General features: G+C 50.3%; 1 protein-coding gene across 4 annotated transcripts in view; it reads right to left on the bottom strand.

Annotated features, from left to right (window-relative positions):
• Window positions 1-20,592, bottom strand: part of tsc2 (TSC complex subunit 2) — a 50,808-nt gene that overhangs the window by 18,053 nt on the left and 12,163 nt on the right. For all 4 annotated transcript variants that reach the window (XM_056587167.1, XM_056587171.1, XM_056587169.1 and 1 more), the window contains 13 exons: window positions 20,244-20,350; window positions 19,328-19,529; window positions 16,427-16,549; window positions 14,923-15,057; window positions 14,419-14,608; window positions 13,460-13,553; window positions 13,042-13,144; window positions 11,903-11,997; window positions 9,849-9,989; window positions 7,840-8,001; window positions 7,118-7,276; window positions 6,889-7,001; window positions 5,584-5,826 (listed from right to left, as the gene is read on the bottom strand). In XM_056587167.1, the coding sequence (XP_056443142.1) occupies window positions 5,584-5,826; window positions 6,889-7,001; window positions 7,118-7,276; window positions 7,840-8,001; window positions 9,849-9,989; window positions 11,903-11,997; window positions 13,042-13,144; window positions 13,460-13,553; window positions 14,419-14,608; window positions 14,923-15,057; window positions 16,427-16,549; window positions 19,328-19,529; window positions 20,244-20,350 (1,867 nt within the window). The remainder of the gene's footprint in view (window positions 1-5,583; window positions 5,827-6,888; window positions 7,002-7,117; window positions 7,277-7,839; window positions 8,002-9,848; window positions 9,990-11,902; window positions 11,998-13,041; window positions 13,145-13,459; window positions 13,554-14,418; window positions 14,609-14,922; window positions 15,058-16,426; window positions 16,550-19,327; window positions 19,530-20,243; window positions 20,351-20,592) is intronic.

Here is a 20,592-nt window from a genome sequence, read left to right as displayed (position 1 = left end):
GTCACTGTTGCGTCGACCAATAGGTCCATGGCGTCGACGGATAGTTAAAAAATATGTGATGCTCTCCGGCTATGGAGAGGGATCTGCGTGTCTACGTACATCCCTTTAACATGCACACGCTAGGGATGGGCAACGATCGTTGAATAGTCGGAGTCACATAGAATATCAAATAATGAACGTGACTATTTTATTTACACGGCTCTTCTCAATGCTGTTGAACGCTCCGTTGACTTGCATGGGCCTTCACAACTTCCGATGGTGAATAGCGTCCTCGGTTGCTAAGCGACGTCAACGTCTTTGGCGGACTGTGTGAAGTAATTTTTTTGACGTGTCTAGTTCACCGTCATGCAGGCATTGCAGGCTGTGTTCAGTGAAATAAAGAAATAAATAGCGATCCGTTTTCGGCCTAAGCCCACGTTGAAATAATTTTGATGTTGAATGTTGATGGCGCAGTTGTTGAAATAAACAGATTGATTTCATACAAATCATAAAAGCCTCTCCCTGTGTCATTGTGTGTGCGTGTATCCGAGGTGCGTGCGTGGGGGGTTCTTGATTGACTGATTTTCGAATATTATGCGAATACTAATAATAATAATATAATAATATCTTTATATTATTATATGAAAAAACAAGCGTTTACAAAGTGCTTTGACATAAGACAATTAGGAAGAGAATAAAAATAATAAAAAGACGATGTCACGTAAAAGCAAGTCTATAGAAATGTGTTTTGAGAAGTGATTTAAAAGAGTTTACTGATTTAGCGAGCCTTATCTCCGCGGGAAGGCCGTGGAACAGTGAGCAGGGCCCCGCCCGTCGATCTGAGGCTGTGAACAGGCTTGTACGGGGTCAGCATGTCTGTTATATATTCGGGGGCTAGTCCATGACGAGCCTGAAAAGTGATCAATCAAATCTTAAAATCGATTCTAAAACAGACAGGGAGCCAGTGCAAAGAAGCTAGGTACAGGAGTGATGTGACGTCGTCTGTTAAAACCAGTGAGAAGTCTAGCTGCTGAATTCTGAACCAACCGGAGGTGGGGGAGTGATTTACGGGTGCTGCCGGCTAACAGAGAGCTACTGTGATCTAGGGTTAGGGTTAGGGTTAGGGTTAGCCCTAACCCTAACCCTAACCCAACCGGAGGTGGGGGAGTGATTTATGGGTGCTGCCGGCTAACAGAGAGCTACTGTGATCTAGGGTTAGGGTTAGGGTTAGCCCTAACCCTAACCCTAACCCAACCGGAGGTGGGGGAGTGATTTATGGGTGCTGCCGGCTAACAGAGAGCTACTGTGATCTAGGGTTAGGGTTAGGGTTAGCCCTAACCCTAACCCTAACCCTAACCCAACCGGAGGTGGGGGAGTGATTTACGGGTGCTGCCGGCTAACAGAGAGCTACTGTGATCTAGGGTTAGGGTTAGGGTTAGGGTTAGCCCTAACCCTAACCCTAACCCAACCGGAGGTGGGGGAGTGATTTACGGGTGCTGCCGGCTAACAGAGAGCTACTGTGATCTAGACGTGAGAATACGAGGGCATGGATACATTTTTCGAGGTCGGGTTGTGATAAAAAAAATAATAATTTGGAAATGGTTCTGATATGGAGGAATCATGACTGTACAACTTTTCTAATGTGAGCGATGAAAGTGAAGTCTGAATCTAAAGTGACACCTAAGATTCTGGCAGTGGGCTTGATATTGCTGGATAATGGACCGAGGCTGGTGGGACTGGTGATGATTATCTGATTTATCTGCTATATTTAGACCTATATACATATATGTTCTATTTAAACCTATTATCTGTTATATTTAAACCTATATATCTGCTATATTTAAACCTATATATATTTAAACCTATATATATGTAATATTTAAACCTATTTCTGTTATATTTAAACCAATATATCTGTTATATTTAAACCTATATATACACACGTTATATCTAACCCTATATATCTGTTATATTTAAACATACATATGTTATATCTTAACCTATATATGTTAGATCTAAACATATATAGGTTATATCCAACCCTATATATGTTATATCTAACCCTATATATATATGTTATATTTAAACATGTATAGACATTATATTTAGACCTGAATAAATGTTATATATTTGTTATATTTAAACATGTTTATATGTTATGTTATATTTAGACACCTGTATACATGTTATATATCTGTTGTATTTAAACATGTTTATATGTATCATGTTGTATTTAGACCTGTATATATGTTATATATCTGTTATACCTAAACATGTTTATATGTTATATTTAGACCTGTATATAATTATATGTAAACATGTATATATGTTACATTTAGACCTATATATATGTCATATATACGTTATATATATGTTATATCTAAACATGTATGTTACATTTAGACCTATATATATGTTATATATATATATGTTGTATCTAAACATGTATATATGTTACATTCAGACCTATATGTATGTTATATATATGTGTTGTATCTAAACATGTATATATGTTACATTTAGACCTATATATATGTTATATATATGTTACATATATGTCATATATATGTGTTGTATCTAAACATGTATATATGTTACCTTTAGACCTATATATGTTATATATATGTGTTGTATCTAAACATGTATATATGTTACCTTTAGACCTATATATGTTATCTATATGTTATATATATGTGTTGTATCTAAACATGTATATATGTTACCTTTAGACCTATATATGCTATCTATATGTTATATATATGTGGTGTATCTAAACATGTATATATGTTACATTTAGACCTATATATATGTTATATATATGTTACATATATGTTATATATATGTGTTGTATCTAAACATGTATATATGTTACCTTTAGACCTATATATATATGTTATATATATGTGTTGTATCTAAACATGTCTGTTACATTTAGACCTATATATATGTTATATATATATATTGTATCCAAACATGTATATATGTTACCTATAGACCTATATATATGTTATATATATGTTACATATATGTGTTGTATCTAAACATGTATATATGTTACATTTAGACCTATATATATGTTATATATATGTGTTGTATCTAAACATGTATATATGTTACCTTTAGACCTATATATATGTTATATATATGTTGTATATATGTGTTGTATCTAAACATGTATATGTTACATTTAGACCTATATATATGTTATATATATGTGTTGTATCTAAACATGTATATATGTTACCTTTAGACATATATATGTTATCTATATGTTAAATATATGTGTTGTATCTAACATGTATAAATGTTACCTTTAGACCTATATAAATGTTATATATATGTGTTGTATCTAAACATGTATATATGTTACCTTTAGACCTATATATATGTTATATATATGTGTTGTATCTAAACATGTATATATGTTACCTTTAGACCTATATGTTATATATATGTTATATATATGTGTTGTATCTAAACATGTATATATGTTACCTTTAGACCTATATAAATGTTATATATATGTGTTGTATCTAAACATGTATATATGTTACCTTTAGACCTATATATATGTTATATATATGTGTTGTATCTAAACATGTATATATGTTACCTTTAGACCTATATATATATGTTATATATAGGTGTTGTATCTAAACATGTATATATGTTACTTTTAGACCTATATGTTATATATATGTGTTGTATCTAAACATGTATATATGTTACCTTTAGACCTATATTTTATATACATGTGTTGTATCTAAACATGTATATATGTTACCTTTAGACCTATATATATGTTATATATAGTGGTGGGCCGTTAGCGGCGTTAACGGCTGCGTTAACGCAAAACTTTTATTGCGCGAAAAAAAAAATATCGCCGTTAATCTATTTTCAAACACTTCCTTGTTCGGCCCCTTCACGTGACTGAACTAACCAATCTGAAGCTAGAATTTAGACTGAGGTAAACATGAGGGAATCAGAGGGGCAGATTCAACAGAATATCCTGACTGTGTTAAATATGTAAACATGTAAATATGTAATAATTGTGTAACATAAATATGTAAATGATTAACTGACTAAAAATTGTTAGTACATTTCTAGCAAATTAACTCCAATATAAATTATATTTCAAATATTTAACTTCTAAACCTTACATTATTATGGATTATTACACGGCTCTTCTCAATGCTGTAGACTGCTCCATTCACTTGCATGGGCCTTCCCAACGTTCAGCTGTCAATTACTTTTGTTTATGCTCCGTTCACTTGCATGGGCACTTCACAACTTCCGACGGTGAATTATATTTGATAAATCACCATTGCCCAGTATAATTGACCGCTGTCAAGGTAAACTAACAGATTTTTTGCCGTTTGCCATTTTAATCTAGCCCGGTTCTACCAGACTCTCTTACTTCACTTCATTTCATTTCATTTGTACAGAGAGTCTGGACCTAATCAATTGACACACGTTAACTCACTTGAAGGCGGGTGTCTGTTGAAGTTTAAAATGATTGGATCTGCCCAGTGCCACTCTGGATCTGCCATAACCAATCGCTAACGTTTGGTTGTGACGTATGTCATGCGCCGGGAATCACACGCAGGTTGTACACAAACTAAACACCTTGCGCGTCTGCACGAAAATGTCCGTCAACGACAGCTGCAGGTTTTGTTCGTCAAATTTAATTTATCAGGGAAAAATTGCACATTGTAAATCAACTACCGACCTACAACAACAACTCAAACTGGCGTACGACTTTATCGTCATTGTTCTCAGACACGCCCTCTGTTCGCTGATTGGTGGCCGCTGTGGCGGCACCAGAAAACCAAATTACATACAGCAGGTCCAGACCTAGTACTGAAGGGAAATTCAAATTGAGCGGAAGTACTTAGGCGGGCGGAGTAGGCTAATTTTAATCTAGATTAATTTTGGAATTAATCTAGATTAAAAATAATAATCTATGCCCACCACTAGGTATATATATGTTATATATGTGTTGTATCTAAACATGTATATATGTTACCTTAGACCTATATATATGTTATATATTATATGTTATATATATGTTATATGTATGTTATATATATGTGTTGTATCTAAACATGTATATATGTTACCTTAGACCTATATATATGTTATATATATAAATTGTATCTAAACATGTATATATGTTACCTTAGACCTATATATATATGTTATATATATGTTGTATATATGTGTTGTATCTAAACATGTATATATGTTACCTTAGACCTATATATATGTTATATATATGTTGTATATATGTGTTGTATCTAAACATGTATATATGTTACCTTAGACCTATATATATGTTATATATATGTTATCTATATATGTGTTGTATCTAAACATGTATATATGTTACCTTAGACCTATATATATGTTATATATATGTTGTATATATGTGTTGTATCTAAACATGTATATATGTTACCTTAGACCTATATATATGTTATATATATGTTGTATATATGTGTTGTATCTAAACATGTATATATGTTACCTTAGACCTATATATATGTTATATATATGTTGTATATATGTGTTGTATCTAAACATGTGTCCCGGTGCCTCTCGTACCGGACGGCCGCCGTATGAAGATCTCGGCCCAGCCCTGGGTCAGCATGGGGATGAACTCGGCCAGGCTGGGGTTGTCCTTGAGGGGCGGGGGGGGGGTGGGGTCCGCGGGGGCCGCGGGGCCCAGGCTTTCCAGGGGGGGGGGGCCCGCGGCGGCAGAGGAGAGAGGGGGGCCGTACTCCCCCTCAGAGGGGGACACCAGAGGACTGAGACTCTGGGCGGGCCCTGGGCGCAGGGCGTGACCACCTGGGGGGGGACAGACGACAGAGGCATCAGCAACAGCACCGGGGGGGGGGGGGGGGGGGGGGGGGAGACAGACGACAGAGGCATCAGCAACAGCACCGGGGGGGGGGGGGGACAGAGGCATCAGCAACAGCACCGGGGGGGGGGGGGGGGGGGGGGGACATCAGGCTACTAGAACACCAACAGCACCGGGGGGGGGGGGGGGACAGACGACAGAGGCATCAGCAACAGCACCGGGGGGGGGGGGGGGGGGGGGGGGGAACAGAGGCATCAGCAACAGCACCGGGGGGGACGGGGACATCAGGCTACTAGAACACCAACAGCACCGGGGGGGGGGGGGGACATCAGGCTACTAGAACCCCCCCCTCACCTGACATGGAGCGGACCCTGACCCCCCCCCCTCCTCACCTGACATGGAGCGGACCCTGATGCCCCCCCCCTCACCTGACATGGAGCGGACCCTGATGCCCCCCCCCTCACCTGACATGGAGCGGACCCTGACCCCCCCCCCTCCTCACCTGACATGGAGCGGACCCTGACCCCCCCCCTCACCTGACATGGAGCGGACCCTGATGCCCCCCCCCTCACCTGACATGGAGCGGACCCTGATGCCCCCCCCCTCACCTGACATGGAGCGGACCCTGACCCCCCCCCCTCACCTGACATGGAGCGGACCCTGACCCCCCCCCCTCACCTGACATGGAGCGGACCCTGACCCCCCCCCCCCCTCACCTGACATGGAGCGGACCCTGACCCCCCCCCTCACCTGACATGGAGCGGACCCTGACCCCCCCCCCCTCACTTGACATGGAGCGGACCCTGACCCCCCCCCCCCTCACCTGACATGGAGCGGACCCTGACCCCCCCCCCTCACCTGACATGGAGCGGACCCTGACCCCCCCCCCCTCCCTCACCTGACATGGAGCGGACCCTGACCCCCCCCCCTCACCTGACATGGAGCGGACCCTGACCCCCCCCCCCCTCACCTGACATGGAGCGGACCCTGACCCCCCCCCCTCCCTCCCTCACCTGACATGGAGCGGACCCTGATGCCCCCCCCCTCACCTGACATGGAGCGGACCCTGATGCGCGTGGCGCGGTTCTGCTGCTGGCTGGATTGGGACTCCAGTTTGGCCGGAGCCTCCTTGGTGAGACGGGTGTGGAGCGACGGGTCCGACCTGGAGACACGCACACGCCTTCACCCTCTGGGGGGGGGGTTGTGTGTGTGTGTGTGTGTGTGTGTGTGTGTGTGTGTGTGTGTGTGTGTGTGTGTGTGTGTGTGTGTGTGTGTTACCTGGTCATCTCCCCCCCGCCCCCCAGCCTCTCAGCCATGTCCAGTCCCAGCAGGGCCTGGGTCCGGACCCCCCCGCTGGTGGTGATGGTCACCAGCTTGTTCCCAACCAACCAGGTCATACTGCGTCCCCCCGCCAGGAGGAACTCAGCGATGGGAGACCTGGGGGGGGGCGGGGGGGAGGAGGGAGGAGGAGGAAGAGGAGGAGGAGGAGGAAGAGGAAGAGGAGGAAGGGGGAGGAGGGGGGGGAGGAAGAGGAAGAGGAGGAAGAGGAAGAGGGGGAGGGGGAGGGGGAGGGAGGAGAGAGGAGAGAGGAGGGAGGAGGAAGAGGAAGAGGAAGGGGAGGAGGTAGGAAGAGGAAGAGGAGGAGGAGGAGGAGGGGGGAGGAAGAGGAAGAGGAGGAAGGGGGAGGAGGGGGGGGAGGAAGAGGAAGAGGAGGAAGAGGAAGAGGGGGAGGGGGAGGGGGAGGGAGGAGAGAGGAGGGAGGAGGAAGAGGAAGAGGAAGAGGAAGGGGAGGAGGTAGGAAGAGGAAGAGGAGGAGGAGGGGGGAGGAAGAGGAAGAGGAGGAGGAGGAGGAGGAGGAGGAGGAGGAGGAGGAGGAGGAGGAGGAGGAGGAGGAGGAGCCGGGCCACGTTGCAGTTAGTTCTGGTTTGCCTCCCCATTCTGCAGCGGCAGGCTTATCAATAGTGTTTAAGTGCTGCGGGCCAGAGGAGCCGTCACCCCACCTCTTAGGGAGTGCGGAGAAGTTGGAGAAGACGTATCGAGCCATCATGTCCAGACACGTCTCGGTGAGCTCCAGGTGGACCGTCTTCAGGCCCTCGTCCGCCTGCGTCACCGCGTTCTCGTCCGCAGAGCCCAGGCTGCTGGTGGTCGTGGAGGTCTGCATCCTGCAGGGGGCGCCAGAGAGCACGGTGAGGCACGCACACACACACACACACACACACACACACACACACACACACACACACACACACACACACACACACACACACACACACACACACACACACACACACACACACACACACACACACACACACACACACACACACACACACTAGATCCACTGATCCCCTGTGGGTTAACGGTGTTTGGCCAGGAGAGTACAGAATCGATTTCCCTCGGGGCAAATCTGTTATTAGGAGAGGCCATGGCGGCTCAGTGTCTCCATGGCAACACACTACACATTAATAGTTGCATCCATCCATCGATCTATCACTCCATCATACAGTGTAGGAACAGGCAGAGGGCGGCCAGCTAAAGAGCATGCTATCCTTCCTTCAACCAAGTGGCCTCCTGCACTGCTTCAGTAGAGTGACTGCGGACCACGAGTCCGTCACCACCCCCACATGACCCCAGGATGACCCCCACATGACCCCAACATGACCCCCACATGACCCCAGGATGACCCCCACATGACCCCAACATGACCCCAGGATGAACCCAACATGACCCCAGGATGAACCCAACATGACCCCAGGCGATACATGCAAGGTTTTCAGATCAAAACAAAGATGGGGAATATTCATTGTAACTCTGCACCATTCTTGCACCGGGGGTCTAAATGTGACGTGCAGCTATTGCTTCAACATCAGGTGATGCCATTCTGTTAAACAACATCTCCTTCTAGTCAACTCTGCTCCCATGTGAACTGGTGTCTTCTACTTCACGATCAAGCAGAGGGTTTCGTCTAATATTACCAGTTGTATCTACGATAAAAAAAATTAACTTTTAAAGATAAATGATTACATCTGCAAACTGACTGCAAGTAAACTGCTGAACCTTCACCGCCCCCTAGTGTCCGGGTGTGGAACCCACGTATCTGACCACTGCACTCTCACATCATGGGTCCACAGTGATTACATCCCATAGCAATACACACACTGTCTGCTGAAGTAAACAGTGTTGGTGTTGTGTGGAGTCAGAGTGGGTCCCGGATTAAGTTCATCCACATCAGGGCTCAACACCAGCGCAGCTCAGAGAAGATATCCCCACAGGAGACCCTGTCCTGCTCATGATGTCAGAGAAGATATCCCCACAGGAGACACTGTCCTGCTCATGATGTCAGAGAAGATATCCCCACAGGAGACCCTGTCCTGCTCATGATGTCAGAGAAGATATTGAATAAAATATAGAAGAAACTCCAGAAAGCAGGCAAGCGTAGCGACCGGTGTGAGTGTGTGTCGCTGGCCCAGTGAGCTAGGAGCTGAGGAGAGGAGCTGAGGAGAGGAGCTAAGGAGAGGAGCTGAGGAGAGGAGCTGAGGAGAGGAGCGGGGTGTGATGGCCAGCTCAGTGACCCCAGACCTGGGATGGTACGGTGAGGGGAAGGGTTCAGTTTGTTAGAACAAAGCACCAGAACACTGCAAACGCATCTCACAGTTAGTTCTGATTCTAATTCATAAACACCATGCAACCGAAAACGGTGACATCAAACCAACCCACCGACGCCAGGAACACAAAGCAAGGCCCCCCCCACCATGCACAGAGAGACCCCCGACGACCCAGAACCCCCCCCCCCCCCCCCCCCAACAGACATGGGGAGGGCCCCGCCATGGGGGCCCAGAGAGACCAGCAGACATGAGGAGGCCCCCGCCATGAGGGTTGGGGTTAGGGGTCCTCTGGCCCCCGCCATGGGGGCCCAGAGGACCCCAGAGAGACGGCAGACATGAGGAGGGCACGCTGGGCTGCTGCTGTTGATTTGGTTCAGTCGTTACCCATAATGCTCTGCTCTGACCTGCGGACCGCGTGCTCCGACACGCTGATGCTCCGGGACCGGAAGGCGTCCATGGCCGAGACGTCCCTCAGCTCTTTAACCGGCGAGCTGCTGCTATTGGCTACGGCCGCCGCCGCCCGCGCCACTTTGGCCGCCCGCAGACTGGAGGGGAGACGAGTACCGTGGAGACGGGTACCGTGGCGACGGGTACCGTGGCGACGGGCGTGAGAGGTTGTTTTGTGTGGGGGTTGAGTGAGGGGGGGGGACGGGGACGCGGGGGATGTTGTACGCAGACGTGTTGACACAACCCCGGTTACCATGACAACCACACGACCCGGCGAACGTGATAAGCGTATGCACATCACGAAGGCAGGGAGGGGGGCGGGGGAAGGGGGTAAGCATGGAACATGAGGGGTCAAAGGGCAGAGGTGACAGGGGGGGGGGGGGGGGGGCAGGAGGAAGGGGTCCGGCGTGAAACCATCAACCCCCACAACCCCCGCGTCCCAGGAGGAGGAAGAGTGACGAAGGAAAAACAAAAGGTTGAGAATTAACAGCAGCGAACACAAAGATCAGAGAAGAAGATAGGAAGAGGATAACAGGGGCGGAAACATCAAAGCATAAGGACAGGAGCAGCTCCAGAGGAGGGGGCAGGCGCCATCTGGGGACAGACGGCCGACTCAGCGAGGGGGGGGGGGGGGCATGAGGTTACAACACAACACTGAGACACAAGTCTGGGCTCCCCCTGGGGTCCCCCTGAGCCCAGGGGGAGCTCAGGGGGACCCCAGTGGGGACCCCAGTGGGGTCAGGGGGGGAGGGGTAGCTATGACCTCAGAGGATGGGTTTAAGGATGGCATTAGTGCAGATTTTGATTTAACACGGGGGGAATCATAGAATGATATGATGACACAGAGCAGCCAGAGTAGGGGGGGGCCAGAAGAGGCCCTCGCGTTGAGGTCTACACTCGGCCTCAGTCAGAGGGGTATTTTATGGAATTGAAAACTAGTTCAAGTTCGAGTTTGTTAATGTCGCCAGGATTCCTCTCCAAAATAAGAGCGCACCCCGCTGCGTGTTGACTCGTCACGCAGCCGCCCTAAGGGGGCCTTTAGTGCGGCCACGAGAACCTCTTTCAAATCAAAATGAGCCGATGACGCCATGAACAGCCACCAAGCGGGCGTGGCCCCCTACACGGTATCAATACCAACCAACTCCTACTGCGTCTAACGCACAGCCCAGTGCCGCCTGCACCCAGCGTGGAGACTACATCTGGACCCAGGGTGGAGGCTACATCTAGACCCAGCGTGGAGACTACATCTGGACCCAGCGTGGAGACTACATCTAGACCCAGCGTGGAGACTACATCTGGACCCAGCGTGGAGACTACATCTAGACCCAGCGTGGAGACTACATCTAGACCCAGCCTGGAGACTACATCTGGACCCAGCGTGGAGACTACATCTAGACCCAGGGTGGAGACTACATCTAGACCCAGCGTGGAGACTACATCTGGACCCAGCGTGGAGACTACATCTAGACCCAGGGTGGAGACTACATCTAGACCCAGCGTGGAGACTACATCTGGACCCAGCGTGGAGACTACATCTAGACCCAGCGTGGAGACTACATCTAGACCCAGCGTGGAGACTACATCTGGACCCAGGGTGGAGACTACATCTAGACCCAGCGTGGAGACTACATCTGGACCCAGCGTGGAGACTACATCTAGACCCAGGGTGGAGACTACATCTAGACCCAGGGTGGAGACTACATCTGGACCCAGCGTGGAGACTACATCTAGAACCAGCGTGGAGACTACATCTGGACCCAGCGTGGAGACTACATCTAGACCCAGGGTGGAGACTACATCTAGACCCAGCGTGGAGACTACATCTAGACCCAGCGTGGAGACTACATCTGGACCCAGGGTGGAGACTACATCTGGACCCAGGGTGGAGACTACATCTAGACCCAGCGTGGAGACTACATCTGGACCCAGGGTGGAGACTACATCTGGACCCAGGGTGGAGACTACATCTGGACCCTCTGGGTAGAGTGACATTCGGCTGGGGGTGCGTTACCTTTTGGGGCGTTCGTTGAGGCTTGTGCTGCGAGCTCTGAAGGAGCTGTGCTCGTGGCCGTCGTCAAACGGCAGCAGGGCGTTGGACCGCAGACCCTGGGGAGGAGAGGAGGGGAGCGTTAGGACACAGGACACGAGGAGACGCAGACCCTGGGGAGGAGAGGAGGGGAGCGTTAGGACACAGGACACAAGGAGACGCAGACCCTGGGGAGGAGAGGAGGGGAGCGTTAGGACACAGGACACGAGGAGACGCAGACCCTGGGGAGGAGAGGAGGGGAGCGTTAGGACACAGGACACGAGGAGACGCAGACCCTGGGGAGGAGAGGAGGGGAGCGTTAGGACACAGGACACGAGGAGACGCAGACCCTGGGGAGGAGAGGAGGGGAGCGTTAGGACACAGGACACGAGGAGACGCAGACCCTGGGGAGGAGAGGAGGGGAGCGTTAGGACACAGGACACGAGGAGACGCAGACCCTGGGGAGGAGAGGAGGGGAGCGTTAGGACACAGGACACGAGGAGACGCAGACCCTGGGGAGGAGAGGAGGGGAGCGTTAGGACACAGGACACGAGGAGACGCAGACCCTGGGGAGGAGAGGAGGGGAGCGTTAGGACACAGGACACGAGGAGACGCAGACCCTGGGGAGGAGAGGAGGGGAGCGTTAGGACACAGGACACGAGGAGACGCAGACCCTGGGGAGGAGAGGAGGGGAGCGTTAGGACACAGGACACGAGGAGACGCAGACCCTGGGGAGGAGAGGAGGGGAGCGTTAGGACACAGGACACGAGGAGACGCAGACCCTGGGGAGGAGAGGAGGGGAGCGTTAGGACACAGGACACGAGGAGACGCAGACCCTGGGGAGGAGAGGAGGGGAGCGTTAGGACACAGGACACGAGGAGACGCAGACCCTGGGGAGGAGAGGAGGGGAGCGTTAGGACACAGGACACGAGGAGACGCAGACCCTGGGGAGGAGAGGAGGGGAGCGTTAGGACACAGGACACGAGGAGACGCAGACCCTGGGGAGGAGAGGAGGGGAGCGTTAGGACACAGGACACGAGGAGACGCAGACCCCGACACACACCCTGGTGATGTACTGGATGAAGACTACACAATACAACGCAGACGCACACACTGACACACACCTTGGTGATGTACTGGACGAAGTCCTTGCGGAAGGTGAGCCGGCAGCGGATGAACCACATGGCAATGACGTGATGGGCCAGGGACACGATGTACTGGTTGAACCTGGAGAGAAGACGACCTTCAGCCCAGAGGTGTAGAACAGCATGAGCCCTGCATGTCTCCAGGGTCCAATGTCCATAGTTGAGCATTTACCATTAAACAGCTACCTTAACAATGGACCTGTACTGTTAATAATCTACCGTTAATAACGACTAATTCAACTATTGGTATTACATCTCCATTTTGACCCACTATTGGCTCCATCATTCATTGTGTATAACGTCGTGTGTAGCGTTTTGTAATATTTGTAATCCTTATTATAGTCATGTACATCTGATTCATAAAGGAGATCTGGTCCCAGTGCAGGGCATCACTCACTTGGACGGGTTTGTGTACGGCAGCGAGATGGCGAACACACTGACGTACTGCTCCGCCACGAAGTTAGCATAGAGGTGAGGGAGACGAACCAGGGCTGGAAGGAGAGGAACCAGAGAACAGAGTCTCTCAGAAGAACACTCAGAGGAACACCAGAGAACACTCAGAGGAACACCAGAGAACAGAGTCACTCAGTGGAACCAGAGAACAGAGTCACTCAGAGGAACCAGAGAACAGAGTCTCTCAGAGGAACCAGAGAACAGAGTCTCTCAGAGGAACCAGAGAACAGAGTCTCTCAGAGGAACCAGAGAACAGAGTCTCTCAGAGGAACCAGAGAACACTCAGAGGAACCAGAGAACAGAGTCACTCAGAGGAACCAGAGAACAGAGTCTCTCAGAGGAACCAGAGAACAGAGTCACTCAGAGGAACCAGAGAACAGAGTCACTCAGAGGAACCAGAGAACAGAGTCTCTCAGAGGAACCAGAGAACAGAGTCACTCAGAGGAACCAGAGAACAGAGTCACTCAGAGGAACCAGAGAACAGAGTCACTCAGAGGAACCAGAGAACAGAGTCTCTCAGAGGAACCAGAGAACAGAGTCACTCAGAGGAACCAGAGAACAGAGTCACTCAGAGGAACCAGAGAACAGAGTCTCTCAGAGGAACCAGAGAACAGAGTCACTCAGAGGAACCAGAGAACAGAGTCTCTCAGAGGAACCAGAGAACAAAGTCTCTCAGAGGAACCAGAGAACAGAGTCACTCAGAGGAACCAGAGAACAAAGTCTCTCAGAGGAACCAGAGAACAGAGTCACTCAGAAGAACACTCAGAGGAACACCAGAGAACACTCAGAGGAACACCAGACAACAGGAACACTCAGACACCAGACAGCAGTAACAATCAGACACTGGCTGGACCCAGACTACTGGAGGGAGGGCTGATACTCAATGTGAGGCGAGGGTCTCACTGGAGAGGAACTCCAGCATGGGAGAGGCCATGGCGACGGTGGCTGAGATGTGGGTGAGCTTGACGATGAGAGCTGGGAGGAGCTTGATCATGATGTCGGGCATCTCCACGGTGCACATCGTCAGGGCAACCACGCACTGCTTGGCACAGCGGTAGATGAGGCCCGTCTCCAGGCACTGGACCAGCTCCCTCTGCAGGGGAGACCAGCACATGAGGAGGACTAGCATGGGGGGGGGGGGGGGGGGGGCTGCTGCAGCTGGTTATGGTAGAGGGGGTGTGGTCTAAATGTCGGGGGTGTGGCCTACCTGTCGGGGCTGCTCCAGGTAGTTGTGGTTGGGGGGTGTGGTCTATATGTCGGGGGCGTGGCCTACCTGTCAGGGCTGCTCCAGGTAGTTGTGGTTGGGGGGGTGTGGTCTATATGTCGGGGGCGTGGCCTACCTGTCAGGGCTGCTCCAGGAAGTTGTGGTTGGGGGGGTGTGGTCTATATGTCGGGGGCGTGGCCTACCTGTCGGGGCTGCTCCAGGTAGTTGTGGTAGGACGTGATGGCCGTCAGCACCGGCACCACGGCCAGCTGGACGTCTGTCCGGGAGAAGCCGTCCGGGGTCTTCTTCAGACGCTCCGAGGTCAGACCCAAGGTCACCTGAGGGTCAGGGTTAGAGGGCAGCCTACCGTCAGCTGAGGAGCTCAGAGCTAGGGCCTACCGTCAGCTGAGAGGAGCTCAGAGCTAGGGCCTACCGTCAGCTGAGGAGCTCAGAGCTAGGGCCTACCGTCAGCTGAGAGGAGCTCAGAGCTAGGGCCTACCGTCACCTGAGAGGAGCTCAGAGCTAGGGCCTACCGTCACCTGAGAGGAGCTCAGAGCTAGGGCCTACCGTCAGCTGAGAGGAGCTCAGAGCTAGGGCCTACCGTCAGCTGAGGAGCTCAGAGCTAGGGCCTACCGTCACCTGAGAGGAGCTCAGAGCTAGGGCCTACCGTCACCTGAGAGGAGCTCAGAGCTAGGGCCTACCGTCAGCTGAGAGGAGCTCAGAGCTAGGGCCTACCGTCAGCTGAGGAGCTCAGAGCTAGGGCCTACCGTCACCTGAGAGGAGCTCAGAGCTAAGGCCTACCGTCAGCTGAGAGGAGCTCAGAGCTGGGGCCTACCACGGTGCAGGAGCTCAGAGCTAGGGCCTACCGTCAGCTGAGAGGAGCTCAGAGCTGGGGCCTACCACGGTGCAGGAGCTCAGAGCTAGGGCCTACCGTCAGCTGAGAGGAGCTCAGAGCTGGGGCCTACCACGGTGCAGGAGCTCAGAGCTAGGGCCTACCGTCAGCTGAGAGGAGCTCAGAGCTAGGGCCTACCGTCACCTGAGAGGAGCTCAGAGCTAGGGCCTACCGTCAGCTGAGGAGCTCAGAGCTAGGGCCTACCGTCACCTGAGAGGAGCTCAGAGCTAGGGCCTACCATCAGCTGAGGAGCTCAGAGCTAGGGCCTACCGTCACCTGAGGAGCTCAGAGCTAGGGCCTACCGTCACCTGAGGAGCTCAGAGCTAGGGCCTACCGTCACCTGAGAGGAGCTCAGAGCTAGGGCCTACCGTCAGCTGAGGAGCTCAGAGCTAGGGCCTACCGTCACCTGAGGAGCTCAGAGCTAAGGCCTACCGTCAGCTGAGGAGCTCAGAGCTAGGGCCTACCGTCAGCTGAGAGGAGCTCAGAGCTAGGGCCTACCGTCAGCTGAGAGGAGCTCAGAGCTAGGGCCTACCGTCACCTGAGAGGAGCTCAGAGCTAGGGCCTACCGTCAGCTGAGAGGAGCTCAGAGCTAGGGCCTACCGTCACCTGAGAGGAGCTCAGAGCTAGGGCCTACCGTCAGCTGAGGAGCTCAGAGCTAGGGCCTACCGTCACCTGAGAGGAGCTCAGAGCTAGGGCCTACCATCAGCTGAGGAGCTCAGAGCTAGGGCCTACCGTCACCTGAGAGGAGCTCAGAGCTAGGGCCTACCGTCAGCTGAGGAGCTCAGAGCTAGGGCCTACCGCGGCGCAGGACGTACCATGGAGCAGAGCTGGGAGCAGAGCTGGTCCAGGCTGCAGGGCGAGGTCAGCAGCAGCACCTTGTACTGCAGCGTCCGGGGCAGCTGGTCCAGGATCAGCTTCAGCACCTTCCAGTCCGTCTCCTGCAGCACAGCACAACCCCCGGGGGGGAGAATGGACGGGGGGGGGGGGGGGGGGTTGTGTGTGTGTGTGTGTGTGTGTGTGTGTGTGTGTGTGTGTGTGTGTGTGTGTGTGTGTGTGTGTGTGTGTGTGTGTGTGTGTGTGTGTGTGTGTGTCAGAGATGGAAATTAACTTTCTTGCCCACCAGCCACTCATCTTTACATGCTAACAATTTTTAACAATATAATAGTAACAATAGATAAGAAAAGTGTTTTTCGTACACATCATTTTCTCCATCAGAAGTCATTCTTACAGTAAGTAGGTGCTACCAAGGAACTGAGTTGAAAATGTTACTCTTACCACATATGATAAACAATACACAGGCGTCTGCCATGTTAAGTCATGTTTATTTCAAAGGTGTTACGATGACAAGTTTGGGATAATTCATCTATACAAAGTATTTTCAATAAAAAACGAATTTACATTAACAATAAAACAACATGCATGGCTACACCATCATAAGTCCATAGGAACATTTGTTTTTTTTATATTTACATGTGACTGCATACAAATGTGTCAAGACATGGTAACTAACGCATGTTATTCTACTTCAATTAAGAATGCTCGATTCTGATTGGCTGGGAGGGGTGTATTAATCCGGCATATTGCCCGCTGACTTGTCGGTTCTACTTGCTGCTGACTGAGCACAGTAGATCAATACGCCGCTTGTATCGTTTTCTATCACATACATTTCCAACATGAGGTCCATAGTAAAAATAAACCAAGGAGTGCATGTTTGATCGATCGTCATTAAAACGGACTTGATACGAATGTAGCAACTACGTTATTAAACTAGTGATCAGATCCAGCCTAGTGTGGTTGCTATAGAAACGAGTTACCTACAGCTGAGCTAACGTTATTCACCGTAGTTCTAAAGGGAACTACTTTTCGAGGGAGATGAACTTAAACAGAGTATACATTTAATAAGCATGCAATACGAATAAGAAAAAAGCTAATTATTAAAGTATTTGAATTGTTTTATTATGTTGGCCGGCGCGAAGTAGAATAAACGGAATAATCACCTCAAGGCAGGGCAATAAACAGTTTGATATGCCCGGCTCGCGGAAGGTAAGCCGTCCACGAGCCGGGCATATCAAACTGTTTATTGCCCGGCCTCTCGGCGATTATTCCTTACATATTAGCATTATTGGCCCTCAACACTAATATTCAGAAAAAACACTGCCTCAAAATTGCTATTGGCTTAAGCAATACAAGTAGAGGAATATACTTTAACTTTATACCCTAAACTTTTAAACGTTGCAAACGTGCAAAAACATAATTATATATTTATGTGGCATTCAGTCCAATGCTGAAAATATATCTGTGGCATTCAGTAGGCCAATGCTGTGGTAGAGTGTGTAAAGTATGACCAAGTGTTTCTTTCTGTTCAATAGATAGAACTTTATCAATCCCCTGTAGGAGAAATTTGTTAATGTTTGTCCCTATAAAACAATAATGGTAAAAAAATTAATACAAAACATGACGGTAACTGAGTAAGTCAAACCGTCCAATCTGAAGGCTCTACTTAACCACTCCCCCTACTCACTTCCACCAATGCAAAGCGAAGAGAACTGAGTAGGGGAGGGCGTAGCCTAACTAGTTTGTGACCGACCCAGAGAAACGCAACGCAAATCAATAACATGTATGAGGCTTTAATAAACTCCCGGACGATTTTGAAATTCCACCACACATTTTTTAAAAGTGTCTCAAAAAGAGGGCATGTCCGGGCAAAAGAGGACGTCTGGTTACCCCACGTACGGGAAACTAGGGCTGTCACTTTTTCCAAAAATGAAATTCGAACGAATTTCGAATGTCCATAATTAATTCGAATACATTCGAATACATTCGACCCCCCCCCCCCCCCCCCCCCCATAGAACTATTAAAAAAAAACAAAAAAAAAAACACGACAACAACTGTTGTCGTGTTTCTTTTTATTTCTTGTGGAAATTACGTATACCTACTGAATTCATAACAGCACAGGATAAAAACACATCTTTGATAACACATTTGTAAACACAACAAGAGGAAGCTCCGACACACAAGTGCGGCTGTCTTTTACGCATTAACAATAACTGCTCGGAGCGCGATATGCGGAGCGCATGTCGTCCATGGCACACACAGCCTATATAAACGAACAATCTGTGAGGCCGACCTCCAACACGGGATGCTGCTCTTTTTATTCCTTACGGAAAGAAAATTATAAGTAGTCTCGCAGCTCTCCGTTACCGCTGCAGCTGCTTCTGTCCGCCGTGCTGTATAAGTCCCCAAACAGGGTGCCCATCGCGCCCAGCGCAGCAGCGGACTTTTCTCCCTGTCGTGTGCGATCAGTGTCGGTCTCCGTTTCAATGAGCTTGTGTGAGAGGCTTTCAGTCACGAGATGTTTCTGTGCAGGGGAAAGGTGGACTAACCGGGAGAAGCGGGGATCCAGGAGGGCCGCTTTATTGAGGAAAAGCCACTCGCCGCTCTCTTCTTTATAGCGCATTTTTACAGTTCGAATGGAGAATTACACTTCGAATTCGAACTTTTCACCCCACCTTCGAACGAATATTCGAACTTCGAATAAAAAGTGACAGCCCTACGGGAAACCCATTTGATTTCTACCTGTAACACTGTTAAATAGCGGCACAAATTGGTGAGCGTACGTGCGTGCGCGTGTCTCTGTACGTGTGTGTGTACGTGTGTGCGTGCGTGTCTCTTTGCGTGTGCGTGCGTGCGTGTGCGTGCGTCTGTGCGTGCGTACCATCTTGAGGGCCTGCAGCAGGGCGCTGAAGGCGGGGGCGTAGGGCAGGAAGGCGGTGCGGATGGAGGAGGAGGCGGCGGAGGAGGCGGAGCAGGAGGAGGTGGCCTGGACGGCCGGAGGCGGGGCCCCGGCGGGAGGAGAGGCGGAGCCAGTCGTCTTCTTCTCCACACCCCCCCCACCGCCGCCGCGCTTCTCCGGCTCCCTGAGAGAACAACACAGTTCAGCCTGGAGTCAAGGACCCACAGCCTGGAGTCATGGACCCAGCCTGGAGTCATGGACCCACAGCCTGGAGTCATGGACCCACAGCCTGGAGTCAAGGACCCACAGCCTGGAGTCATGAACCCAGCCTGGAGTCATGGACCCACAGACTGGAGTCAAGGACCCACAGCCTGGAGTCATGAACCCAGCCTGGAGTCAAGGACCCACAGCCTGGAGTCAAGGACCCACAGCCTGGAGTCATGGACCCAGCCTGGAGTCATGGACCCACAGCCTGGAGTCAAGGACCCACAGCCTGGAGTCAAGAACCCACAGCCTGGAGTCAAGGACCCACAGCCTGGAGTCATGGACCCACAGCCTGGAGTCAAGGACCCACAGCCTGGAGTCATGGATCCAGCCTGGAGTCATGAACCCATCCTGGAGTCAAGGACCAACAACCTGGAGTCAAGGACCCACAGCCTGGAGTCATGGACCCAGCCTGGAGTCATGGACCCACAGCCTGGAGTCATGGACCCAGCCTGGAGTCATGGACCCAGCCTGGAGTCATGGACCCAGCCTGGAGTCATGGACCAACAGCCTGGAGTCATGGACCAACAGCCTGGAGATATGGATCCAGCCTGGAGTCATGGACCAACAGCCTGGAGTCATGGACCCAGCCTGGAGTCATGGACCCAGCCTGGAGTCATGGTGTGTGCCTCACCCCATGTCGCAGTAGCAGTAGGGGCTGAACCTCAGGGCCCCCTCCTTGTTGGAGACGCCGAGGCGGTGGAGGGAGTCGGCGCGCAGCATCAGGAAGAAGTCAAACACCTGGGGAGGGCGGGACTAACATGTTATACTGCAGGGAGGGCGGGACTAACATGTTATACTGCAGGGAGGCCGGGGCTAACATGTTATACTGCAGGGAGGGTAGGGCTAACATGTTATACTGCAGGGAGGGCGGTACTAACATGTTATACTGCAGGGAGGCCGGGGCTAACATGTTATACTGCAGGGAGGGTAGGGCTAACATGTTATACTGCAGGGAGGGCGGGACTAACATGTTATACTGC

Source organism: Gadus chalcogrammus, chromosome 3 (genome assembly GCF_026213295.1).
Source record: "Gadus chalcogrammus isolate NIFS_2021 chromosome 3, NIFS_Gcha_1.0, whole genome shotgun sequence".
Lineage (NCBI taxonomy): Eukaryota > Metazoa > Chordata > Actinopteri > Gadiformes > Gadidae > Gadus > Gadus chalcogrammus.
Note: the sequence above shows the minus strand (reverse complement) of the source record. Positions and strands in the feature narration are given on the sequence as shown.